This window comes from Hyperolius riggenbachi, chromosome 8 (assembly GCF_040937935.1).
Source record: "Hyperolius riggenbachi isolate aHypRig1 chromosome 8, aHypRig1.pri, whole genome shotgun sequence".
In the NCBI taxonomy this organism is placed as follows: Eukaryota; Metazoa; Chordata; class Amphibia; order Anura; family Hyperoliidae; genus Hyperolius; species Hyperolius riggenbachi.
The window spans coordinates 44,995,856-45,023,786 of NC_090653.1; the positions used below are offsets into that span (position 1 = coordinate 44,995,856).

At 46.0% G+C, this 27,931-nt stretch overlaps 1 protein-coding gene across 2 annotated transcripts; it reads left to right on the forward strand.

Moving 5' to 3' along the window:
* The first annotated feature begins 338 nt into the window (after positions 1–338).
* On the forward strand, positions 339–27,929 carry NELFE (negative elongation factor complex member E). Of its 2 annotated transcripts, none has more exons than XM_068250352.1 (11): positions 339–443; positions 2,560–2,656; positions 4,804–4,873; positions 4,959–5,104; positions 13,595–13,669; positions 13,836–13,873; positions 16,304–16,509; positions 19,280–19,424; positions 19,508–19,562; positions 24,362–24,464; positions 27,619–27,929. In XM_068250352.1, exons 2-11 carry the CDS (start codon positions 2,582–2,584, stop codon positions 27,798–27,800), a joined length of 1,095 nt encoding a protein of 364 aa, XP_068106453.1. In that variant the 5' UTR covers positions 339–443; positions 2,560–2,581; the 3' UTR covers positions 27,801–27,929. The 2 variants fall into 2 exon arrangements, with proteins under 2 accessions (XP_068106453.1, XP_068106454.1); XM_068250353.1 differs by lacking the exon at positions 339–443 and adding an exon at positions 451–523.
* Positions 27,930–27,931: the final 2 nt, after the last annotated feature.

A 27,931-nucleotide genomic window follows, 5' to 3' on the forward strand; every position in this document is an offset into this window, starting at 1 on the left:
CACGCGTTTTGTGGGCAATTTTGAAAATCGCTGTGCTTGAAATAAGGCAAAAAACGCCCCTGGTGGTTTGAACGAGCACCGAGTAGGTTTTTTCAGATTCCCTTTAGAGCCGCTATTTCCGGTAAATTTCGGCGCCACACACCCGTTTACAATAGGCGCCCCTTTCTTCCGCTGCAGTGACTGCTACTGAATCTGAATACTGTATGATCGCTTTATTGCAACTACCACTGTTAATGCTTTATACAAAGCAAGCAAATACCTAAACCAAGCCGTCCACAGAAGCAGGTGCGGATTGTGATTGGCCCTGACGTGACACGTGTGACGGAAGCTCGCCTGGCCCTGGAGCAGAAGGCAGAGCGACAAAGTGTCACTGGTGGGCGCTGGTTGGTCAATGGTTTTCTTTAGCGGTGACGTCTAAAAAGCGCGACCAGCTTTACAGACAGGTAAACAGTGCTGAAGTCTTGTGTACAACTGTGATAAGGTTCTGTTACTGGCCCGAAAGCATTAATATCCGTGCAGGGAGGTAGGAGTGGATGTATTCCTGCACCAGCAATTATATGTGGCTGCCTGAACTCTGTAGTAAGGCGGGTGGATGAATGAAGATACACATAGGCAGGATAAGTGAGACTCTGGTTACACAGAAGTGACTGGTTAGGACAGAGGGGAATATGGGATAGTAAGTTTGAACAGCTGATTTGGAAAGATGCATACTTGGGAGCATAGCTTCCAACTGTCCCTCTTTGAGAGCCCTGTCCCTCTTTATTCCTCATTTGTCCCTCTTTCGAAACTTTGTCCCTCTTTCTATGTAAATATATGTGTTTTTTTTTTTTTTTACTGAAAATGTGTTTTCTTGACTCTAAACTTTATTCTCATCCTTTAAAGGAATACTGTAGAGGGGTCAGGGGAAAATGAGTTGAACTTACCCAGGACGTATAATGGTCCCCCGCAGATGCTCCAGTCCAGCCCCGCCTCCGGTTCACTTCTGGAATTTCAGACTTAAGTCTGAAAACCACTGCGCCTGTGTTGCCGTGTCTACGCTCCCGCTGATGTCACCAGGAGCGTACTGCGGAGGCACAGTATGGTCTGTGCCTGTGCAGTACGCTCCTGGTGACATCAGGGGAAGCGTGGACACGGCAACACAGGTGCAGTGGTTTTCAGACTTTAAAGTCTTAAATTCCAGAAGTGACCTGGAGGTGGGGCTGGAGCATCGGTTAGTGGCTGCGCGGGCAAAGGATGTCTGCGGGGGACCATTAGAAGCCCCAGGTAAGTTCAACTCATTTTCCCCCGACCCCCCTACAGTATTCCTTTAAATTGATATATTTCTCAATTTCAAATTTTATTATGAAGGAAAATGACCCATGATAGAAAGGACCGGTGTGGTTTGAGTTGTAAAACAGCATATTTTTCTTATGACATCTTTATGGTATTCGTGACTAGGGGTGTGGCAAGGGTATGACTTAAGTGTCCCTCTTTCTCATCTCAAAAGTTGGAAGGTATGCTTGGGAGATGTTTAGGATCCAAAATGTTGGATCCTTAAAATGTATGTGACAGCAACATAGGACATTTTATATTTACAGTATGTATTTTAAATGTTACAATATGTTTGCAGTAGTAGTCCTTAGGTACAGGGTCTGTGCTATCATCTGAGTAACTTCATTTTAACATTAAAATGAGGTGCTGTATATCATTTACAATTGCATTTAGCTATAAATCTTAAGTCGCTTTTTCATCTGTAACTCCAGTTTCCCTAACTAATAGTCACCTGATCTACACGCATATTCTGGGTCAATTTAGTAAGTAAGTCTAATTGGTAAGAAAGACCAAGAACTGCCAGAGGTTAGAGTAGAGGCAAAATCGCCTCAAAAATGGTACAGGCACAGCACAAAGCGGACGAAACGCGCTGATAAAGCTTCTTTAGGCCCCATTCACACTAGAGCGTTTTGCCGGCGATTTTCTCTTTTTAAAGTGCTAGTGCAACAATAACCTATGGGCCTGTTCTCACTTTGGGTGATTTGCGTTAATCAAATTGTCCCAAAAAGAATTGTATCCTGCACCATCCATATTCCTCTCGCTTTAGATTTCCTAAAGGATACCATTTCGCTGGTAAAACTTTAAAACCAGGGGGAGTAGGCATATGTAGGAAGCACTCCTCATTCCCACTGCTCCACCTGTTCTCATCCGCCCCTCTCCTTCATTATGTTGTAAAGGGCCCCTGAATCTACTTCTGGGTCGGCCAGGTCGGTGAGTAGTGCGCAAGTGCTGCTAGGCGACATGTGTGCTTGATCGCACACCCGCAAGTGCTCTGCACATGCACACAACATCACGACTACATAGTGCACATGAGCCAGCCATGGGCGCATGTTTAAAGACAGACAGTGCCTGCGCACTACTTACTGACCTGGCCGGCCCGGAAGTAGCTTTGGGCGGACTTTAGCAATGGGCATAACGGCTTTTTGCAGCACATTCCTGCTCCCCACGTTTTTAAAATTTGCCACAACTAAGGTATCCTTTAATGACATTGTGTATGTAAATGTATTTACAACCATCATTTATTCTTAGGCATCTGCCAGCTCCTGGCATCATGGTTTTGCTGCCGGCCAGCTTGACGGAGGAAGAGGAGTCGCTGCAACGGAAGTATGCCAAGCTGAAGAAGAAGGTTTGTGAAGTTGGATTATGTGTATGCGCGCGCTCATGCAACAACGGTTTTAGGCATAGACAAACCAGGAAGATGCCTGGAGTGACACTTGCAGGAGGGGACACCACAGAGCTAATGTTGATAGAATTCTTATACACTAGTTCAATCAAAAAAGGTATGAATGGTATCTCTGACATAGTCATTGGAACTGCTTGTTAGCATAGCAATGATATGGCAGGTGGTATCAAAGTGCTAATTATTCAGTAATTAGTTTAACCAATTAAGGACCACAGGCTTACACCCCCCTAGTGACTAGGCTATATTTTTTAAAATTTAGACCACTGCAGCTGTAACAGCTCGCTGCAGGGCCATACTCCACACACAAATAGATCTTCCTTCCTTTTCTGCCCACCAACAGAGTTTTCTGTTGGTGGGCTCTGATCGCTGATGTGACATTTTTTTTAATTAATTTTATTGTTTGTTTGTTTTTATTAATAAAAACGTGTATTTTCTTTTTCCTTCCGCCCTACCACCCATTCCACAAGGTCCAATCAGCGTGATCGTTTCACATAGGCATCAGCCTATGAGAGCGATCCTTTCTGTTGCCACTCCAGGGGACAGCTAAGCGACAGGGCTGTCCCCAGTTCAGTGCTGCGGTAGATCGCAGCGCTGTACAATAAAATTAACGTTTTTTTCTTCTAATCCGATCCGCATTAGGCGGTTGTAAGGTGGTTAAGTTTAGTCTGTATTGATTTTTGCATTTATGACTTATAAAGACCCAGGCTTTACATAAACAGTATAATGCCCTTATAAAGTAGCTTCAAAACCCTCAGAACAACTATAGCATTGTAAAGTTGAACCATGTGGGTTCAATGAGTTTGGGTTGGTGAGGTTATCTAACTTCATAAAAATTTCTGTACATATTTTATAAATTTTTGGTACCAGCAATACTAATTAATCACTGGGCAGGTAATAGATTACTCTCTGATCAGATTCGTTCAGAACGGGATTTACTGTATCTAATGCCGATCTGGCCATACATCAAGCAATGTATGGCCACTTTAAAAACCGTTTCGGGACTGCCAATAGTTCAAACTACACTGCACTTGTGGCTGCCTAAGCCTGATGTGGTGTAGTTTTACCTCCAGTGACTCCTGAGCTTGGGACACAATAGCACGCCCCCACCTGCACAGATCTCCACTGTCTAAAGACAGTGGATTCCGTGCATCAGTTAGCCATTTTCTTTGGCTCCTGATCACTGTGAGCCAATCACAGTGATCAGGAAGTGAAAGAAGAAAAAAAGCCTTTGGTCCTTATCCCATTCGCGTTCCGTCATTTTCACTTGAAAGGTGAAAGGTGCATTTTTTTCCGTTTTGCATCTATCACTATTTACAAGTTTAAAATAAAAAAAAAATATATTGATATTTAAAAATTTTAGACCCTTAGGTAAATATTTACATGTTTTTTTTTTTTTTTTATTGTAATGGTTTTTTTTTTTTTTTTTTTTTTTTATATTAAACATTTTATTTGGGTATTTTTGGGAGGGTGGGATGTAAACAATAGTTTTATAATGTAAATGTGTCTTGAGTTTTATTTTCTTTACTTTTAGTTGTAGTTTTACTTTTTGTCCACAAGATGGCGGCCATGAGTTTGTTTACATGACGTCACTCTAAGCGTAACACGCTTAGAGAGAGACGCATGGGGGAGGCAACAGCCAGAAAAAGCTAAGCTTCCGAGAGAAGCTGTCGCTTTTTCAGCGGGGGAGAGGAATCAGTGATCGGGCACCATAGCCCGATTCACTGATTGCCTGGCTAACGAACCGCGGGACGGGAGCGTGCGTGATCCGCAGGAGCGCGCATGGTTCCTGGACGTAGTTTCTACGTCCAGGAACTAAAATAGGTTAAAGGGGCTAGAGGATGCGGCCCACAAGAAGTTGATTATTGGGGGTCCTAAGTTTGCATTTTAGAAAACGTATGTGTTTAGAGTTTATAGTGCAATATAATAATATATACATCCTGCTCCCTGGATATAGAAGTCTATAGATGCTTGTATCCAAAGGCAATATAAAAGTCTTTATAGCTTTGCTTTTGATCATAACTTGCCTGACTGTTTCTGTACTATTGAACTATGCATTGCTTTATACTTTATATGCCAAATTTATATTTCAGAAAAAAGCGTTGCTTGCTCTGAAGAAACAGACATCCACCAACCAGACAAGCCAGGCTGGGATCAAGAGATGTGAGTTAGATATCATTGTTGGTTTGCTTTTCCTTCTTGTAACTCTCTGACTGTCACTTCTGATGTCCTCTGTCTCTTCCCCCAGCGCTGTCTGACCAGCCTGCCATGGACACAGCTACGGCTACTGAACAGGCCAAGATGCTGGTGAAGTCTGGAGCTATAAGCGCCATTAAATCCGGCACCAAGAACAGCGGCTTTAAACGCTCCCGGACTCTAGAGGGCAAGCTTAAGGTCAGGATTAGCAACAGTTTCATTGCTTTAGGCCTGGAACCCACTAAGCACTTGTGATTTGTAAAGCTCTTACTAATGCAATGCTATGGGGGATTTTTAGAATATCACATCTCTTAAGTGGGATCACACCCATAGCATTACATTAGCTAGAGCTTTTCAAATCCCAAGTGCTTAGAAAATAGCTGCTAGTGGGTTCCAGGCCTTACTTAAGTTGTCAGACTGGCAGGCTGCAGATTTAGTGGGAATCGTGTACACGTGGACTGCCAGATGGGCTAAATAAGTGGTGGATTATAATGTGTTATTAATGAGATGACAGCATGAGGCTGATCCTGTATATTTTTTTTTTTAAGCAACCCTGTAATTAAAAAAATAAGGTAGATACGTAAAGAGAACCTAAGGTGGGTTTTAAGAACCCTTTAGGCACACAGAGGCTGGTTCTGCATATAATCACCAGCCTCTGTTACTATACTGTTCCTTCTCAGCCCCCCCTCCTCCCCCTGCGCTCTGCTGTCCCCCATAAATCAAACCGCTGTGCTAGCTAGCAGGCTGTTTACATGGTTACTGTCACTCTATGCCGCTCCCCCGCCTCCTCTATAGCGACGCTCCCCGCCTGCGTCCCTTCCCCCCCTGCCTCTGTAAGCTGATTGGAGGGAAGCGGGGAGCGGTGCTATAGAAGAGGCGGGGGAACGGCGGAGAGTGACAGTTTACATGTAAACAGCCTGCTAGCGACACGCTGCGATGTTGCTAGCACGGCGGTTTGATTTATGGGGGACAGCAGAGCGCAGGGGGGGGGGGGGGGGCTGGAGGAGACAGTATAGCAACAGAGGCTGGGCATTTTATGCAGACCCAGCCTATGTGTGCTAATAGGATTCTTAAAACCCACCTCGGGTTCTCTTTAACACTGTAGAGGGATTTTCCAGAGAGCCTCCCAGCAACAATACTTTTTTTTTTTTTTTTTTTTTTTTTTTTTTTTTTTTTTTTAGAATTTTCCAATTTAAAGACAAACTTTTTGCATAAAAAATAAATAAATGAAGGTCTTATTTAACAGCAGACAGCTCCAATTGGTCTCGATTATACTAGCCAATGGCATCACACATACAACATTACGTAATGTTTGGTTGTCCAAGACCAGGAGCAGTTAGAAGTAAAAGTGAAGAGAAAGTCAGAAAAGTAGAGCAAGAAAGGGGAAAGGAAAGTTAAAAGGAGTGAAGTGAGAGCGAGAAAGGAAAGGAGAGAATAAAGCTCCCTGGAAGCTAAAGATGTTACTAGTCGAGCAATTCACTACTATAAAGGGCCAATAAACGATCTCCACGGGTCCCAGATTTTATGAAATTTCACAGTCCTCCAAAGTCTTCCAAAGTGCTCGCCATTTGCTCTTGGATCAGCAACAGTACTCCTAACAGAGAACAGCTGGAAAGAAGAGCTGCTTATTGTCGGTTTTCTACATTTTCAGCTGGTTGTGGATTCAAATGGAAACCATTTTCCCGCCTTAAAGCACACCTGAAGTGAGAGTGATATGGAGGCTGCCATATTTATTTCCTTTTAAACAATACCAGCTGCCTGGCATCCTGCTGATTTCTCTGGTTACAGTAGTATCTGGATCACACACACCTGAAACAAGCATGGGGGTAATACAGTTAGGCTTCTGTCAGAAACATCTGATCTGCATGCTTGTTAAAGGTAAGATCCAAGCAAAAAAAAAAAATGAGTTTCACTTACCTGGGGCTTCTACCAGCCCCATGTAGCCATCCTGTGCCCTCATAGTCACTCACTGCTGCTCCAGTCCCCCGCTGGCAGCTTTCTGACCTCGGAGGTCAGGGCCGCATTGCGTACATTTTTACGCATTCCCGCTAGTGCAGGAACATTAACATATACATTTTTACGCGTTAGTGGTGCAACGCATACATTTTTGTTCCTGCACTAGCTGGAATGCGTAAAAATGTATGCAATGCGGCCCTGACCTCCGAGGTCAGAAAGCTGCCAGCGGGGGACTGGAGCATCAGTGAGTGACTACGAGGGCACAGGATGGCTACATGGGGCTGGTAGAAGCCCCAGGTAAGTGAAACTCATTTTTTTTTTTTTGCTTGGACCTTCCCTTTAAGGGTCTACGGCAAAAAGTATGGCGATAGGACACGGTACTTCAAATAGTTTAGAGAAGTCAGACTTGATAACATTCACAGCTTCTCGTGGATAAATAAGGGAGAGAGGAGGGAGAGGCAGCTCCTACAGCTATTAGAAACCAGGACAAACTACAGAAAAAAAAGCTGCTTTGATCCCTTTATCAGACATAAAGTTTTTAGCGGTAAGGCTGCAGATGCATAACGTGTAATGCATGTGTGGTGTGCGCAACTCCATGGGCTTGATTCACTAAGACAAATAGCACGCTTTATCAGTTAGCACGCCTTATCAGAGTAGCATAGCGAGCGCTATGAACTTATGCCTGCTAATTGGCAATGATGAGAGCTCCACTTGTCCTGCCCTAAGCCCCTGCAGGTCCAATCACTTTAACCACTTGCCGACCGCCTACTTCATATTGGCGGCGGCAAAGTGGCAGCCCCAGGACCACGTAACGCAGATTGGCGTCAGGTCCTGGGGCACTCTCTGGCCGGGGATCGCGCGCTGGGATGCGCGCGCATCCACCGGCAATAGGCTCCGCCCACCCGCGACGTCAACCCGCCGGCCAATCGGAAGCGCCGGCGGGTTGTTAACCCGACGATCCCCGGATAGGAAGCGTATAATACGCTTTGTAATGTTTACAAAGTGTATTATACAGGCTGCCTCCTGCCCTGGTGGTCCCAGTGTCCGAGGGACCACCAGGGCAGGCTGCAGCCACCCTAGTCTGCACCCAAACACACTGATCTGCCCCCCCCCTGCCCCCTGATCGCCCACAGTACCCCTCAGACCCCCCCCTGCCCACCCCCCAGACCACCATTTGCACACAATCACCCCCCTAATCACCCATCCATCACTCCCTGTCACTATCTGTCAACGCTATTTTTTTTTTTTAGTCCCTAAACTGCCCCCTGCTCCCTCCTGATCACCCCCCCCACCCCTCAGATTCTCCCCAGACCCCCCCAGACCCTCCCCCCCCTGTGTACTGTATGCATCTATCCCCCCTGATCACCCGTCAATCACCCGTCAATCACCCATCAATCACCCGTCAATCACCCGTCAATCACCCCCTGTCACTGCCACCCATCAATCAGCCCCTAACCTGCCCCTTGCGGGCAATCTGATCACCCACCCACACCAATAGATCGCCCGCAGATCCGACATCAGATCACCTCCCAAATCCATCGTTTACATCTATTCTCTCCTCTAAACACCCACTAATTACCCATCAATCACCCATCAATCACCCCCTATCACCACCTGTCACTGTTACCCATCAGATTAGACCCTTGCGGGCACCCAATCGCCCGCCCACACGCTCAGATTGCCCTCAACCCCCCCCCCCTTATCGATTCGCCAGTGCATTATTTACATCCGTTCTTCCCTGTAATAACCCACTGATCACCTGTCAATCACCCCCTGTCACTGCCACCCATCAATCACCCCCTGTCACTGCCACCCATCAATCAGCCCCTAACCTGCCCCTTGCGGGCAATCTGATCACCCACCCACACCAATAAATCGCCCGCAGATCCGACATCAGATCACCTCCCAAATCCATCGTTTACATCTATTCTCTCCTCTAAACACCCACTAATTACCCATCAATCACCCATCAATCACCCCCTATCACCACCTGTCACTGTTACCCATCAGATTAGACCCTTGCGGGCACCCAATCGCCCGCCCACACGCTCAGATTGCCCTCAACCCCCCCCCCTTATCGATTCGCCAGTGCATTATTTACATCCGTTCTTCCCTGTACTAACCCACTGATCACCTGTCAATCACCCCCTGTCACTGCCACCCATCAATCACCCCCTGTCACTGCCACCCATCAATCAGCCCCTAACCTGCCCCTTGCGGGCAATCTGATCACCCACCCACACCAATAGATCGCCCGCAGATCCGACATCAGATCACCTCCCAAATCCATCGTTTACATCTATTCTCTCCTCTAAACACCCACTAATTACCCATCAATCACCCCCTATCACCACCTGTCACTGTTACCCATCAGATTAGACCCTAATCTGCCCCTTGCGGGCACCCAATCACCCGCCCACACGCTCAGATTGCCCTCAGACCCCCCCCTTATCAATTTGCCAGTGCAATATTTACATCTGTTATTCCCTGTAATAACCCACTGATCACCTGTCAATCACCCATCAATCACCCCCTGTCACTGCCACCCATCAATCACCCCCTGTCACTGCCACCCATCAATCAGCCCCTAACCTGCCCCTTGCGGGCAATCTGATCACCCACCCACACCAATAGATCGCCCGCAGATCCGACATCAGATCACCTCCCAAGTGCAGTGTTTACATCTCTTCTCTCCTCTAAACACCCACTAATTACCCATCAATCACCCCCTATCACCACCTGTCACTGTTACCCATCAGATTAGACCCTAATCTGCCCCTTGCGGGCACCCAATCACCCGCCCACACCTCAGAACGCCCTCAGACCCCAGCCCTGATCACCTCGCTAGTGCATTGCTTGCATCTATTTCCCCCCTCTAATCACACCTTGAGACACCCATAAATCACCTCCTGTCACCCCCTAACACACCTACCCATCAGATCAGGCCCTAATTTGCCCCGTGTGGGCCCTGATCACTCGGCCAAACCCTCAGATCCCCCTCAGACCCCTTTCCGATCACCTCCCCAGTGCATTGATTGCATCTATTTTCCCCTCTAACCGCCCCCTGAGACACCCATCAATCACCTCCTGTCACCCCCCTAGCACTCCTATCCATCAGATCAGGCCCAATTCATCCTGTCATCTAAGAGGCCACCCTGCTTATGACCGTTTCCACAAAATTTGCCCCCTCATAGACCACCTGTCATCAAAATTTGCAGATGCTTATACCCCTGAACAGTCATTTTGAGAAATTTGGTTTCCAGACTACTCACAGTTTTGGGCCCGTAAAATGCCAGGGCAGTATAGGAACCCCACAAGTGACCCCATTTTAGAAAGAAGACACCCCAAGGTATTCTGTTAGGTGTATGATGAGTTCATAGAAGATTTTATTTTTTGTCAAAAGTTAGCGGAAATTGGATTTTTATTGTTTTTTTCACAAAGTGTCATTTTTCACTAACTTGTGACAAAAAATAAAATCTTCTATGAACTCACCATACCCCTAACGGAATACCTTGGGGTGTCGTCTTTCTAAAATGGGGTCACTTGTGGGGTTCCTATACTGCCCTGGCATTTTAGGGGCCCTAAACCGTAGGGAGTAGTCTAGAAAACAAATGCCTCAAAATGACCTGTGAATAGGACGTTGGGCCCCTTAGCGCACCTAGGCTGCAAAAAAGTGTCACACATGTAGTATCGCCATACTCAGGAGAAGTAGTATAATGTGTTTTGTGGTGTATTTTTACACATACCCATGCTGATTGGGAGAAATCTCTCTGTAAATGGACAATTGTGTGTAAAAAAAAATCAAAAATGTGTCATTTACAGAGATATTTCTCCCACCCAGCATGGTTATATGTAAAAATACACCACAAAACACATTATACTACTTCTTCTGAGTACGGCGATACCACGTGTGACACTTTTTTGCAGCCTAACTGTGCTAAGGGGCCCAAAGTCCAATGAGTACCTTTAGGATTTCACAGGTCATTTTGAGACATTTGGGTTCAAGACTACTCCTCACGGTTTAGGGCCCCTAAAATGCCAGGGCAGTATTGGAACCCCACAAATGACCCCATTCTAGAAAGAAGACACCCCAAGGTATTCCGTTAGGAGTATGGTGAGTTCATAGAAGATTTTATTTTTTGTCACAAGTTAGCGGAAATTGATATGTATTGTTTTTTTTTTCACAAAGTGTCATTTTCCGCTAACTTGTGACAAAAAAAAAAATCTTCTATGAACTCACCATACCCCTAACGGAATACCTTGGGGTGTCTTCTTTCTAAAATGGGGTCACTTGTGAGGTTCCTATACTGCCCTGGCATTTTAGGGGCCCTAAACCGTGAGGAGTAGTCTAGAATCCAAATGCCTCAAAATGACCTGTGAATAGGACGTTAGGCCCCTTAGCGCACCTAGGTTGCAAAAAAGTGTCACACGTGGTATCGCCGTACTCAGAAGAAGTAGTATAATGTGTTTTGAGGTGTATTTTTATACATACCCATGCTGGGTGGGAGAAATCTCTCTGTAAATAGACAATTGTGTGTAAAAAAATCAAATAATTGTCATTTACAGAGATATTTCTCCCACCTAGCATCTGTATGTGTAAAAATACACCCCAAAACACATTATACTACTTCTCCTGAGTACGGCGGTACCACATGTGTGGCACTTTTTTGCACCCTAAGTGCGCTAAGGGGCCCAAAGTCCAATGAGTACCTTTAGGATTTCACAGGTCATTTTGCGACATTTGGTTTCAAGACTACTCCTCACGGTTTAGGGCCCCTAAAATGCCAGGGCAGTATAGGAACCCCACAAATGACCCCATTTTAGAAAGAAGACACCCCAAGGTATTCCGTTAGGAGTATGGTGAGTTCATAGAAGATTTTATTTTTGTCACAAGTTAGCAGAAAATGACACTTTGTGAAAAAAAACAATTCAAATCAATTTCCGCTAACTTGTGACAAAAAAAAAAAATCTTCTATGAACTCACCATCCTCCTAATGGAATACCTTGGGGTGTCTTCTTTCTAAAATGGGGTAATTTGTGGGATTCCTATACTGTCCTGGCATTTTAGGGGCCCTAAACCGTGAGGAGCAGTCTTGAAACGAAATTTCTCAAAATGACCTGTGAAATCCTAAAGGTACTCATTGGACTTTGGGCCCCTTAGCGCAGTTAGGGTGCAAAAAAGTGCCACACATGTGGTATCGCCGTACTCAGGAGAAGTAGTATAATGTGTTTTGGGGTGTATTTTTCCACATACCCATGCTGAGTGGGAGAAATATCTCTATAAATTGACAATTGTGTGTAAAAAAAATAAAACAATTGTCATTTACGGAGATATTTCTCCCACCCAGCATGGGTATGTGTAAAAATACACCCCAAAACACATTATACTACTTCTCCTGAGTACGGCAATACCACATGTGTGGCACTTTTTTGCAGCCTAACTGCGCTAAGGGGCCCAAAGTCCAATGAGCATCTTTAGGCTTTACAGGGGTGCTTACAATTAGGCACCCCCCAAAATGCCAGGACAGTGAACACACCCCACAAATGACCCCATTTTGGAAAGTAGTCACTTCAAGGTATTCAGAGAGTAGCATAGTGAGTCCGTGGCAGATTTCATTTTTTTTTTGTCGCAAGTTAGAAGAAATGGAAACTTTTTTTTTTTTTTTTTTTTTGTTACAAAGTGTCATTTTCCGCTAACTTGTGACAAAAAATAAAATCTTCTATGAACTCACCATGCCTCTCACTGAATACTTTGGGATGTCTTCTTTCCAAAATGGGGTCATTTGGGGGGGATTTGTACTATCCTGGAATTTTAGCCCCTCATGAAACCTGACAGGTGCGCAGAAAAGTCAGAGATGCTTGAAAATAGGAAAATTCACTTTTGGCACCATAGTTTGTAAACGCTATAACTTTTACCCAATCCAATAAATATACACTGAATGGTTTTTTTTTTATCAAAGACATGTAGCAGAATAACTTTCGCGCTCAAATGTATAGGAAATTTTACTTAATTTGAAAAATGTCAGCACAGAAAGTTAAAAAAGTCATTTTTTTGACAAAATTCATGTCTTTTTTGATGAATATAATAAAAAGTAAAACTCGCAGCAGCAATCAAATAGCACCGAAAGAAAGCTGTATTAGTGACAAGAAAAGGAGGTAAAATTCATTTAGGTGGTAGGTTGTATGACTGAGCAATAAACCGTGAAAGCTGCAGTGGTCCGAATGGAAAAAAAGGCTCTGGTCCTTAAGGGGTTTTATGACTGCAGTCCTTAAGTGGTTAAAGGACATTATCCCCGCACTTTGATTGGCCCAATAGGCTGCCTGTCAAGTTTCCTGTCAAGTGACAGACAGCTTATTGGGCCAATCAAAGTGCAGGGATAATGTCCTATAAAGTGATTGGACCCGCAGGGGCTCAGGGCAGGACGAGTGGAGCTCTCATCATTGCCAATTAGCAGGCAGAAGTTTGTAGCGCTCGCTATGCTACTCTGATAAGGCACGCTAACTTTGATAAGGTGTGCTAACTTTGATAAGGCTTGCTAAATTTGAAAAGGTGAGCTAACTATGATAAGGTGTGTTAACTCTGATAAGGCATGCTATTTGTCTTAGAGAATCAAGCCCCATGTGTTACAGCATACTGCTGCTTTGTGAATCAGCTCAATAGTGCAAACGAAACCTCACTGAATGTGGGCCGCATGGAATATGTATGCTGTAATGTGGCTTTCTTATTTCTAGGACCCTGATAAAGGCCCGGCTCCAACGTTCCAGCCCTTCCAGCGGAGTGTCTCCACAGAGGAGGATCAGGCTGAGGTAATGCGGCTGAATGCTGACTGAAGATGGTGGAATTACCTCATAGCTGCCAATCCTATCATATTCCTCTTACTGATGTCTGCTTATAGGAAATGGCAGCTGGGAGATGATTGGCTGCTGTGGGACAATAATTGCAATTAAAGTTGTTTTTTTTCTTCCTCATCAGGCATCAAGGAGGAATCAGAGGAAGTCTCTGTATGAGAGGTATGGCTGACACTGATGTGTCCTATTCATCACTTTATCTGCTGCTTCCAACTCCTTAAAGGAATCATCAGCTAAACAATGAAAAATGAGCTTTACTCACCTGGGGCTTTCTCCAGCCCCTTGCAGCCGACTGTCCCACACTGACCGCTCCGCCGTCCCGGGCTCCCCACACAGTGCAGAGACCGACCTCGAGGTCGTCCTTACTGCACCTTCATGAAGCGCCACTGTCAATCATGGCCACGTTGACAGCGGGGAGCCCGGGACGGCGGCGGAGAGTGGAGCGGTCAGCGTGGGAGGTGAGTAAAGCTGATTTTTCATTTTTTAGCTGATGAAGTGTAACTGTCAGGCATAAAATCAAAAATCATTTCTTAATTTTTATGGTAAACAAGTAATAAGGACGATATCCAGACAATCCAAAAGTTAAAATCACTATTACTTTTCTTGTTGATAAATGATCATTCCCCAGTTTACCTGACTCTTATTTGGTACACATGCTGGGTTGTCCTTTTTTGCCTCTCTATTTCCCCTCAGACTTAACTAATGCAGCCTGATTGGCTGAAGCCTCTTTCCCTCCTGTTTTCCCCTCCCACACCTCTGTTCCTCTCTGATTGGCCAATATTTCTCATGCTGAGACATTGCTCCTTCTATAGTGAAGGGTGGGCAAATCAGGCAGAGGAGAGTAAGGGAGGAAATGACATCAGGATTGGCTTCAGAATAGCCACACTTAAAATGGGAAATGCTAAAAAGGATTTTTTTTTGTTTTTTTTTTTTATTTTATTTTTTACTGTGGAAAAATCAAAATGTGGACAGTGCAATACATATGTTATGTAAGTAGAGCAAGTATTTATCTATTTGTATATGTGGGTTATTTTCTGTGATAGTATGGCCGACAGCTCCTCATTAAAGAGTGCTTGAAGTAGAAAAGACCTTGGGCTTGATTCACAAAGCGGTGCTAACAGTTAGCACGCTGGTGAAAAGTCCTTTATCACGCCTAAACTCAGTTTAGGCGTGATAAGTTTAAGCACCAACTGGGTTAGCACCGCAGTGCACAGCTGATCAAAAGTTTTGCGCTAGCAAAGTCTGGTGCACTTCGCATAGAGTTTAATGGCGCTGCTTTGCGTGCGGGACTTTGCGCGCGATCTAAATTTATCTAAACTTATCACGCCTAAACTGGCTTTTCACCAGCGTGGTGCAATGGTTATCACGCCTAAAGTCACTAACTGGGTTAGCACCGCTTTGTGAATCGAGCCCCTTATCCGATGTAATTGGGACACAGGTGACGCTCCACCCCTTCCTCGGGGGCGCGTTCGCAGCCATGTTCTGGAAGACTGAGCAAGCTCTTTGGAATCATCAGCCTGAGTTACAGCAGCCTGCCCCCAGCTTAGCAGCCACCAATAAGGCAGCAATAGTAGTACAGAGGCGCCAACAGGGTCAAAACAATATTTCTTTAAAATGGATAAAATGAAGTAGGTGGCGGTGGACTTGCCCCTCCAAAACAGACACAAAAAAATGCCGTTTTAAGCAAAAATCAGTTTAATTACATACTTCGAACAAGATGCAACGCGTTTTGTGGGTATATCCCACTTCCTCAGGCAATAAATAGGTGCAAATAACCAATGCGGTTCGGTACGTAGTATTAGTAGTGTTTTGGAGGGGTAAGTCCACAGCTACCTACTTCATTTTATCCATTTTAAAGAAATATTGTTTTGACCCTGTTGGCGCCTCTGTACTACTATTGCAGTTGTTTCCACCCCTGGTGGAGGGGAATTCTCCCTTTTTCCCGATCTACAGAGAGCGACTTGTGGGGATAGGTCTAATCTCCTCACCTGCCTTCATAGTGGTTACCTGGACGGTAACCCTTGTTTGTGAGTATAACCTACCTATACTTACCTCCCATACCCAATTTACAGTTCATACTACACTATACTGGGCTCTCGGCGGCTTCCCTCATATTTTTACCAACTAGGCAGCGGCTGCTGAGCTGGGGGCGGGCCATAGCAAAGCAGGTGGAGGTGGCCAGAGCCTTGGCAGAGATTTAAAGAGAACCTCCACAGCTGCAGTTCTGAGTGGGGCGGAGCGATCACCTGCCTGTATGAAGTATAACGGATCAGGTAAATATTTAACCCTGTAACCAATTTTTCAAACAGCTCATATATGGACTACACTATTTATTTTTTCTTTTAACACTTGTCTATTTGTATTTACACCAAAGTGCAATACATGCGGTGCTGTGAGTCCTAGCAACCAATCAGAAGTCCTCTTCCATTGTTGTGACAGCTTTAAATTGAAGACAAAGAAATCTGATTGATTACTTTGGTTTATCACATTCTCGTACACCCCATCACTGATCTTCGTACTGCTATTGTTATACTGGATGCCTTCATATTCTCTACCTGCTTTGCTTCACTGTCTTCTTAATTCTCCTCTCAGCTTTGTCAGCTCCAGCGAGCGTATGAGAGACCCTGAAAGAGAACCAGAAGATCGAGAGAGTGACAGAGATTCCCGACAGAGAGACAGAGATTCATTCGACAGAGAGCGTGGCAGAGAACGGGAGCGTGACAGAGACCGGGAGAGAGACCGCAACGACCGAGAGCGAGACAGGGAGCGAGACCGGGATAGAGAAGGCTTCTTCAGAAGTAAGTGACAGCTGAATACGATGACAGCGCAGGGCTTATCATAGCTTTAGAAGGGAAGCAGTGCATGTAGGGAAATCTGAAGGATGTGTTCCATATTAAAGTGGACCAGAACTCTAGCACAGCACGCAGTGAAAAGTCTTTATTCCACATAAAGTTGCTGATTAAATTAAATTCTCTGTCTCTGCTTAGGCAGATAAACCTGTCTATTATTATTATTATTATTATTATTATTATTATTATTATTTATTGGCTTTATATAGCGCCAACCTATTATGCAGCCCTGGAACATAAATAAGGTTGCAGACCTTGATAATAATAATAATGACAGACAACACAATACAGGTAATAAGCAGTAATACACAAAATGCCAAATCATACAACGGAGTAGTAGTCCCAGTAATTCAAGTTCACATTCTGTGTGCACAATCAGGTCGGATACACAATCAGGGAGGCAATGCCAAAGGCTTACAATCTAAAGGGTGGGGATGGTGACACGGTAGGAGGGGGGCTGCATTGGTAGGTTTTCGGCAGAAAGAGCTAGGGCATCGGCAAGATTGGGGGTAGGCATTCTTGAAGAGTTGAGTTTTGAGGGCTTGTTTGAAGGTATTGAAGAAGGGGCGAGCACGATGGGCATTGAGAGAGAGTTTTACAGGATGGGTGTGATGATCCGCTCAGCTGGCTGCACAGGCAGACAGCTGTTTGTCTATTCCTCTAGTCTTTGGGCTGCAGGTCTCTGGAACAGAGACCTGTCTTTCCATTGCAAGTTTCTGGTCTGTTCTCTTGCTGGGGAATTTGCATACATTCGTTATGCAAATCCCCTACCTGCCTTCTTTGATGACTGGCACTATAAGAGCTTTATGTTTCCCAGAAGGCTTTGCTGGTCATTTCCTTTCCATGGTCTGTTCCTGATGGACACTGCTGGAGTGTCAGCCATTGCTATCTAGTATAGTTAATTCCTGGGGGTTGCTTTAGGCTCCCCTTCTAGCCCAGTCAGGTTGTATTATCTGTATTGCCTGTTCTGTCTTGTCTTGCCTGTTGCCATTGTCCTGTCCCAGCGGTGGTGGACAGGAAATGGTTCTGATCTCTGTTCTTGGAGTATAGCTGGTGCAGCGGTTGCTACCAGCTATCTCTTCTGTTCTGTCTCCTGGGATCGCGCTAGCTACTTTTCGCTAGCGCTGTGGATCCTTCTGCTCTGTCTCCTGGGATCACGCTAGCCACTTTTCGCTAGCGCTGGGGATCCTTCTGTTCTGTCTTCTGGGATCGCGCTAGCCACTTTTCGCTAGCGCTGGGGATCCTTCTGTTCTGCTACTCTGTACCTGGATCACGCTAGCCACTTTTCGCTAGTGCTGTGGATCCTATCTCTCATTTGTCCCTGTTTTTGTGTGTCTGTCTTGTCCGCTACGCTTGCTGGAGGCTCGGTGAGGTAACCGTTAAGCAAGCGCTCGCGTCCTCTGTTTCATGTTTGTCTGTTAATGGTTAGTTAGGCGTGCTTGTCTCTATTGTGCTTATCACGTGGAGAGCGCGCATAACCGCGTGCACTGTTGCGAATGAGTGCGGTGTTCGCGGTTAGCTAGCGTTTGTTATTTTCCGTATCTCCTTATTGTATTATTTGCTGTGCCTTTGCTACCCTCGTATTCTATTCTGATCTGCCTTGTGTCACGTCTGGCGATCGCACCTCTCGTGATCGCGTTCCTATTTCGTATCTGCTGTTGTGTGTGTGCGCGGTCGCGGGGTGGCGACTGGATTGGCGCACACACATACAACCTGTCCCTTTGCTCAATCTCATTCGCAATCGCCTCTCTTGCGATTGCGTTCTGCGCTTCGTACAATTCCTGTCTGGCACTTGTGGAGGTACAGAGGATTGGTTCCTCTGCACTCCCCAGCACCATCTGCCAACAGGAATTTCCCTCTACAGGTGCGTAGCACCTTTTGCTGGGTGCCTGCAAATATACGCTTGTGGAGGATTTCCGCCGTGTCAGCGCACGCGTTGTGCGCTGATCACGGAGAAAGTTCCACAATCGTTACAATGGGGGCAGCTCTAGTCTAGTCACGCATGGGAGTGCTAAATGCGTGGTGTGATTAGGAGGAAGTCATTGAAGGAGCAGAGAGGGTGGCCAGGTGTGGAGTTGTTGACCAGGCCAGAGATGTAGGGTGGGCAAAACTTGTATAGATGTGTAAGACAGACAACTGATCTCGGCACATCGCTGCATGCCTGATTTGGGTGCCCAGAGTTTCAGCCAGGCGCCGCACATGAGTAAAAAAGAAAAGGGTAATTTGGGCTTTGGCAATAGCTAATGCCCAAATTATGTGTCCCTCTCGCTAATTGAACCTAAGATAAGGATGTGGTATCTAAATGGTACTGACACATGACATAACTGTGTGTGTGTACGGTGTCATTCATTTTTTTTTTTTTTTTTTTTCTAACTGAAGGAGTTAAACATTCAGGTATGTTTCTAGTTGAACTATAGCTAACTCTCACTGATGGCTAATTACAGCCATAAAACTCTTGCCTGGCAAAGAATAGCTTCTAAGTGCATGGAATAGAAAAACTTGTTAATACTTCATAGACTGTAGCTTTCAGCCACTGAAAGACTGTGTCATTCAGGTGAGACAGTAAAACATAAAAACTATTTTTTCAGATTTTAAACAGAAAATTAAACTGGGGTGTTTAAAAAAAATCCTTTTTAGGAGTAGAAGGATAGATGCAGTTATTTATCTTAATTTATTTTTAGTCCAGTTTTGCTTTAACATATTCATTTCTGCTCTGCAGGGTCAGATCCTTTCTCGGACCGCCGAGCCCCCAGAAAAGGAAACACGGTTTACGTTCACGGTGTCGGCATGAAGAAACAGATGCTCACCGACGCTTTCTCCAAATTTGGGAAAATTATCGACCTGGCCATGGATGAGCAGCGAAAGTGAGACAAACACTGTAGAGGTGGCTGGGAATGTCCTACAGCTACTCCCCACACATAATGCTAACTCTGTTTTGCTATTGCAGGTGTGCCTTTGTCACCTTTGACAAGATGGAGTCTGCAGATCAGGCCATACAGGAGGTGAGAACTGATCTGCCTTGAAATCTCTTTCATACTTGGAATACAGAAAGAGACAAAGAGAGCCCAATATAGTGTAGTATGTACTGGTAATATGGGTGCGACAAAGTAAGTATATGAAATTAATACTCACAAACCAGGGTTACCTTCCAAGCCACCACTGTAAAGGCAGGTGGGGAGATTAGACCTGTCCCCAGTCAGGGTTAAAAAGTCGCTCTGAAAAGCGGTAAAAAGGGCAAAACCCCTCCCATCAAGGGTGGACTTGTCGATTAAAAGTTAAAAAATCGGGGGAGGCTGAGGTGGATTTCCCTCTTCCAGATAGAACTGTCACACTACCGAATAAGGGTACTGGTAATCTCTAATCAGTTGCATGTTGCCCACAGGGCTCGACCAAAAGTACCAGAGTTGGTCTCAAATAAACCTATCCTACATGCAAAGTGAAGTATCACAAAGGTACATAGGAGATTTACTGTGTCAATAAATGAGGGCCAGGAGCTGTACAGGTGGTCAGTGGTTTAGTATAAATACTTAGGGGTGAGGGTCTTTGCTGATCCCCCCCCCCCCCCACACACACACACACTGGTATGTTCATGCAGTGGGGTGTAGCTATCTCATCCCTGGTATCACCTCATAAGACCTATAAAACAGTCCTGTTACCTCTAAATAAATTGTGTTACCTATACAAGTCACACACTGCGGCTATGCTGAGTGCGAATTGCCCTAATGTTTGGGCGTTAGCGTTCAACACACAGATCTGTATGAGAGGCAACCACACTTAAAGAGGCCCCATAGGGGTCAAAAAGATAGGTAATAGACCTTCACAGAAGGGAACTGGGGTATACGATTTACAGTGGGTGCATAAGTGCATTAATATATACAGTGCTCTCAACAATTGTTTCACCCTTTTACAGGGCGTCGTCAGGAGAAAATAGTGCACAACATAATAAAGCTCAGCTCAGCTTTGACTTGGGCTGTTGCTGGGGGAAACTTTGACACTCGGTGTGGGGACAGCTTTTACTGTATTTATTATGTTGTGCACTATTTTATCCTGACGACGCCCTGTAAAAGGGTGAAACAATTGTTGAGAGCACTGTATATATTAATGCATTTATGCACCCACTGTAAATCGTATACCCCAGTTCCCTTCTGTGAAGGTCTATTACCTATCTTTTTGACCCCTATGGGGCCTCTTTAGGTGTGGCTGCCTATCATACAGATCTGTGTGTTGAACGCTAACGCCCAAACATTAGGGCAATTCGCACTCAGCATAGCCACAGTGTGTGACTTGTATAGGTAACACAATTCATTTAGAGGTAACAGGACTGTTTTATAGGTCTTATGAGGTGATACCAGGGATGGAAAGCTACACCCCACTGCATGAACATACCAGTGGGGGGGATCAGCAAAGACCCTCACCCCTAAGTATTTATACTAAACCACTGACCACCTATACAGCTCCTGGCCCTCATTTTTTGACACAGTAAATCTCCTATGTACCTTTTATGATACTTCACTTTTCATGTACGATAGGTTTATTTGAGACCAACTGTGGTACTTTTGGTCGAGCCCTCTTCCAGATAGACACAATAAACTGTTGATAGAGTTCAACCAAATATTTATTTACATACTTCATAAAGTGCAACGCGTTTCGCAGGCATATCCGGCTTCCTCAGGTTACGAACGAAGCATAGAACTCATGCAGGTCTAATACAAAGCAAAAGCGGAGGAGAGAAATCCACCTCGGCCTCCCCCGATTTTTTTTAATTTTTTTATCGACTTTGAGCCTTGTGGCGCCTCTGTTTGCCTGTACCCTTATCATATTTGTTTTTCCTATTTTTTCTTTTTCATTTCAAGCTGACCTCCTTGATCAGAAATAAAAAGATGCTATACAGTTAAATCCACTTATAGTAAACTTCAAGGGCCTCAATTCATAAAGCATTACTGCATGCGGTAATGCTGAAAACAGAAGACTTTCCCGAACACTTAGCAATGTGTCAATTCATAAAGGCTGTTACCGCATGAAAAACTGCAATTACCGAGCAGTGAGGAAAATTTACGACTTGGCTGTAGTTACCTCCAACACATGTCAGTAAATTGTCAGCAAATGTCAATTCATAAAGCAAGCGGTAAACCTGGCAATAGTTACCGACACCTCTTGTGAGGTCTTAAAGGGAAGATCCGCGCTGCACATAAAAAAGACAAACTGCACTCACCTGGGGCTTCTTCCAGCTCCTGGCAGTCGATCGATGCCCTCGTAGCAGCTCCTCTCCCTCCCGGCGTCCAGCGGTGAAGAAGCCGACCTCGCCAGGTCAGCTTCCGGGTCGGCGTCATGTGCGTTCCACGGCGCGAGTCACGTGGTGTACGTGACGTCATCGGGTCTCTCCTGCGCAGGCGCAGCAGAGACCCGATGACGTCCCTACACCACGTGACCCCCCGCCGTGGAGCGCACGGAAGCCGACCTGGCGAGATCGGCTTCTTCACCGCTGGACGCCGGGAGGGAGAGGAGCTGCTACGAGGGCACCGATCGACTGCCAGGAGCTGGAAGAAGCCCCAGGTGAGTGCAGTTTTTTTTATGTGCAGTGTGAACCTTCCCTTTAACAAGTTACCGACACCTCTAGTGTTAACAATGCAAAGTGCAGGGAGCCGAAAGTCTGAGCAGGGAGCCGAAGTCTGTGTGAGTCATCTGTGTAGAGAGCCGTCTGTGTGAGTCATCTGTGTAGAGAGCCGTCTGTGTGAGTCATCTGTGCAGAGAGCCGTCTGAGTCATCTGTGCAGAGAGCCGTCTGAGTCATCTGTGCAGAGAGCTGTGTGTGTGAGTCATCTGTGCAGAGAGCCGTCTGTGTGAGTCATCTGTGCAGAGAGCCGTCTGTGTGAGTCATTTGTGCAGAGAGCCGTCTGAGTCATTTGTGCAGAGAGCCGTCTGAGTCATTTGTGCAGAGAGCCGTCTGAGTCATCTGTGCAGAGAGCCGTCTGAGTCATCTGTGCAGAGAGCTGTGTGTGTGAGTCATCTGTGCAGAGAGCCGTCTGTGTGAGTCATCTGTGCAGAGAGCCGTCTGTGTGAGTCATGTGTGCAGAGAGCCGCCTGTGTGAGTCATGTGTGCAGAGAGCCGTCTGTGTGAGTCATGTGTGCAGAGAGCCGTCTGTGTGAGTCATCTGTGCAGAGAGCCGTCTGTGTGAGTCATCTGTGCAGAGAGCCGTCTGTGTGAGTCATCTGTGCAGAGAGCCGTCTGTGTGAGTCATCTGTGCAGAGAGCCGTCTGTGTGAGTCATCTGTGCAGAGAGCCGTTTGTGTGAGTCATCTGTGCAGAGAGCCGCCTGTGTGAGTCATCTGTGCAGAGAGCCGTCTGTGTGAGTCATCTGTGCAGAGAGCCGTCTGTGTGAGTCATCTGTGCAGAGAGCCGTCTGTGTGAGTCATCTGTGCAGAGAGCCGTCTGTGTGAGTCATCTGTGCAGAGAGCCGTCTGTGTGAGTCATCTGTGCAGAGAGCCGTCTGTGTGAGTCATCTGTGCAGAGAGCCGTCTGTGTGAGTCATCTGTGCAGGGAAAGTCTGTGTGAGTTATCTGTGCAGAGAGCCCTCTGTGCAGGGCAAAAGAGAGATATGCCACACTGCTCTACCGCTCAATGGGCTGCGGTAATTTACCGACCTTCAAAGGCAGTTGGGAAAATCTTTATGAATTAGCGCACAGACCGGAAAATACAGAGTGCGGTATTTTTCCTCCCAGATTTTTTTATCGCACTGCTTTTATGAATTGAAGCCAAGGGACCTGGCCAAGTAGTTTTCTATATCAAGATTGGTCGTACAATGTATATTTATGCAGAAGCATTTGCTGGGACCTTGTGGACTGAGTGTATGATAGCTAGTTTTACTATATAAGAATTTACTATAGCAAAGATTCTACTGTTTGTCATTTTCCATGCTGATAAAATATTTATTTAACCTCCCAAGTGTAGCTCAGGCTAGCTGCCGGGAGGTCTACGCAGCAACGGGCGTTTTTACTCACCTCCTGGAGGATCCAGACACCGGCAGCCATTCTCCTTCCTGTCCTAGGCTCTGAATGGCTCTGGTGAGATCGCCGTCATTGATCTCACCTCAGAATTACAATGCCACCCGGAGGACGAAGGTAAAATTGCAGCGCTGGAGTCCAGGGAGGAGAGTGAGAGCAGGGGCTGCTGCAGAGACTCGGCCGGCATGAGCTTTTCCTGGTTTTAGGGTCTGAAACGTTTTAAAAAGACCCTAAAATCCGGAAATGATCATACCGCCAGGGAGGTTAAAGCAGTACTATAATTTCCACTCCCAAGCTAGTCCTATTATGATACATCTTCCATACATCTCGTATATACAGACGCTACACTGCTGCAGGGCTGTGGAGTCAATACAAAAATCATCCGACTCCTCAGTTTATAAAACCTCTGGCTCCAGGTACTCAAAATTGCTCCGACTCTGACTGCGCCCTCCTGATTGTGCGCCCTCTACGTATCAGACTCCGGCGGCCACCGGAGAGATAGGTAGAGGGCGCACTTCTCTTGCGCAGACTGAATGCGACTGGCTGAACTAACGGGACCCGATACCGGAGCTGCAGGCAGCCTAGGACTGCGGCGTAGGAGCGATCCTTGCGCAAGGGGCTGGAGGAAGCCCCAGATATGTATAAAACTTTTTTGGGGGGGGTCTCAGGTACACTTTCAGTCTTGTGGTGTGATGTAGCAGAGCAGGTGGGTCCGTCCATAGGGTGTTATCATTTCTCAGTAATCTGTTTTGCTCTCTACATCCTCTGATCTTCACGTTGTTCCTTTTTGTGTATCACCAGCTTGACAACACGACGATTGAAGATGTTCTGCTGAGTGTCAGCATTGCACGGAAGCAGCCCATGCTGGATGCTGCTATTGAGAAATCCGTCTGGGGACAGTTGGGTGAGTGCTGAGAGCGCATTTCACCGACGGTGCAATTGTTGGTGAACAATCATTCAGATCGAATGAAAAGATAGTTTGTTTTTAATCATTGCACACCATTAACCGATCCAAACTGTACGCAATATTTAAACCAATGTAGCAAGAACAATGGCCTCAATTCACTAAGGTCATGCTGGAGATAATAAAGCAAGAGAAAACTTACCGTATATACTCGCAAGCAAGCCGAATTTTTGACCCACAAAAAGTGGGTCAAAAGTTGAGGGGTCGGCTTGCTTGCGAGTGATGTGCCTGAGGGTCGTCCCCCGCCCTCTCCCACCCGCTCCCCCCGCGGCCGCTGCTATTACCTTAGCTCCGCGGCTTCCTATTCCCCTGTCCTGCTCTTCATTCACAGCAGCTCGCCCCACGGTGGCTGCTGCGTGATGACGGAGGAAGTGCAGAGAGAAGTTCCCATAGTAACCAGGAAGCCGCTCTCTGCCACTTCCTCCGTCATCACGCAGCAGCCACCGTGGGGCGAGCTGCTGTGAATGAAGAGCAGGACAGGGGAATAGGAAGCCGCGGAGCTAAGGTAATGGCCGCGGGGGGAGCGGGTGGGAGAGGGCGGGGGGTGCTAAACTCTCTAACCTGGGCACTTTACAAGCTATCCTGGGCACGATACTAGCTATCCTGGGCACGATACTAGCTATCCTGGGCACGATACTAGCTATCCTGGGCACGATACTAGCTATCCTGGGCACGATACTAGCTATCCTGGGCACGATACTAGCTATCCTGGGCACTATACTAGCTATCCTGGGCACTATACTAGCTATCCTGGGCACTATACTAGCTATCCTGGGCACTATACCAGCTATCCTGGTCACTATACCAGCTATCCTGGGCACTATACCAGCTATCCTGGGCACTATACCTGCTATCCTGGTCACTATACTAGCTATCCTGGTCACTATACTAGCTATCCTGGGCACTATACTAGCTATCCTGGGCACTATACCTGCTATCCTGGTCACTATACTAGCTATCCTGGGCACTATACCAGCTATCCTGGGCACTATACCAGCGATCCTGGGCACTATACCAGCTATCCTGGACACTATACCAGCGATCCTGGGCACTATACCAGCTATCCTGGGCACTATACCAGCTATCCTGGGCACTATACCAGCTATCCTGGGCACTATACTAGCTATCCTGGGCACTATACTAGCTATCCTGGGCACTATACCTGCTATCCTGGTCACTATACTAGCTATCCTGGGCACTATACCAGCTATCCTGGGCACTATACTAGCTATCCTGGGCACGATACCTGCTATCCTGGGCACTATACCTGCTATCCTGGGCACTATACCTGCTATCCTGGTCACTATACTAGCTATCCTGGGCACGATACTAGCTATCCTGGGCACGATACTAGCTATACTGAGGCACTACCTTCCCATACTGGGCACTATACTGTGACACACTGGGGGGGATCATGCGGCCAGCATTCCTACCCCCGGCTTATATGAGGGTCAATCATTTTTTCCTGGTTTTTCAGACAAAAGTTGGGGGGTCGGCTAATATGCGGGTCGGCTTGCTTGCGAGTATATACGGTACCTCCACACAGTGAGAGAGTTATCTTATCTTTTCATTCCTTAAGTTACCTCCTCTGTAGTTAATTTACCTCCTCTGTAGTTATTTTCACACGCAGTTAATAAACAGCATTTTAACTCTGGAGTTATTTTAAGGATTGAAGAGTTAACTTAAAGAGACTCCGTAACAAAAATTTCATCCTGTTTTTTATCATCCTACAAGTTCCAAAAGCTATTCTAATGTGTTCTGGCTTACTGCAGCACTTTCTGCTATCACAGTCTCTGTAATAAATCAATGTATCTTTCCCTTGTCAGACTTGTCAGCCTGTGTCTGGAAGGCTGCCAAGTTCTTCAGTGTTGTGGTTCTGTGATGCATCTCCCCCCTCCTGGCCCCTCTCTGCACACTGCCTGTGTGTTATTTAGATTAGAGCAGCTTCTCTCTTCTCTCTTATCTTTTACAAGCTGGATAAATCGTCCTCTGAGCTGGCTGGGCTTTCACATAGTGAGGAATTATAGACAAGGGCAAGGCTGTTTGCAGGAAGAAAAGAGCAGCCTGAAACTTCAGTGCATGAGAGATGCAGGGGGAAAGAAACACACAAATGATCTCTTGAGATTCAAAAGGAATGCTGTATACAGCCTGCTTGTGTATGGATGTATTTTCTATGTGTGGATATACTGTACATCAACCTACTTCCTGTTTTGGTGGCCATTTTGTTTGTTTATAAACAAACTTTTTAAAACTGTTTTTAACCACTTTAAATGCGGCGGGGAGCGGCGAAATTGTGACAGAGGGTAATAGGAGATGTCCCCTAACGCACTGGTATGTTTACTTTTGTGTGATTTTAACAATACAGATTCTCTTTAAAGACAGAAGAGTTAACTTTAAGTTTACGTTAAGGTTTGCCTGAGTTAAATGTTTCCTGAATTCGACATGCCTCGTCACCATGGTGATCACTCTAGAAAAGTTATTAAAGACAGGAGATAAGCTTAGTGAATTGAGGCCAATGTATCCGGCACTATTAAGTGAATTTATTTTGCCATAAAGTGCATGTGCATCACAGCATAAGCATACAAGCAATATTTGCAAAATGAGTACTTATCGTTATTGATGGCTCTGGGTTCAGAAGTGTGGCGTTGGGTGCATGGCCTGACGGCCGTTTTGCACTGACTTAAATTCTCCTGAGGCCAAATGTGCACACACTGCTAGAGCAAACAACCATTCTTATGCTTCTCACGGGGGATGGGCACTTCCAGGGCTTCTTGTGAGCTCCGCCTCTTGGCAGCGATCTGAACCAATGGCCATCCGCATTTCAATGCACCCTGAACACGTCAGCATAATGACGCAAGTTGGGCTTGCACGGCGTGAATGGCGCTGTGCATGTAACCACCCACTCTCTAGACATTTAGAGTGGAGGGGGCGGGACAGAAAGAGGGGAAGGAATGATCCTTGTAGTCAAGGTTAGCATTGGGTGCCGAAAACTAACCTTAGGCTTGTTTCAAAAGTACTTTGTGACAATTATACAAATATTCAATTTCCTTTATTTCCTGAATTAAGTCTAACCAGATGATCTGTTTTTCTGCAGCCGTCCACAACAGTGTGAAGGGTTCTCACAAAGACAAGAGGGCCCAGGTCAGCTATACAGAGGATTACTTCAGTGTAGCCCCGCCGGCCCCCACCACCAATCCCACCACTAATCCCACCACCAATCCCAGCATTAATCCCAGCACCAATCTCAGCACCAATCTCAGCACCAATCCCAGCTGACCAGGTGCGGCCTGACACATGGGGTGCTGCATGGAGGAGATAGGTTAGATCTCATAATATAGCCTGATACAGGCAAGAGGGTGTGATGTAAGTTTATTATTGTACAATAAATGTCTTGTTATAGTGTGACG

What these genes read in the sequence shown, in the direction of transcription:
- NELFE (XM_068250352.1), top strand. Translation starts at nt 2,582, where the DNA reads ATGGTTTTGCTGCCGGCCAGCTTGACGGAGGAAGAGGAGTCGCTGCAA. An exon ending in GCCATGGATGAGCAGCGAAA is followed by an intron (nt 19,425 to 19,507) that starts GTGAGACAAACA and finishes TTGCTATTGCAG; the next exon opens with GTGTGCCTTTGTCACCTTTG. An exon ending in ATCCGTCTGGGGACAGTTGG is followed by an intron (nt 24,465 to 27,618) that starts GTGAGTGCTGAG and finishes GTTTTTCTGCAG; the next exon opens with CCGTCCACAACAGTGTGAAG.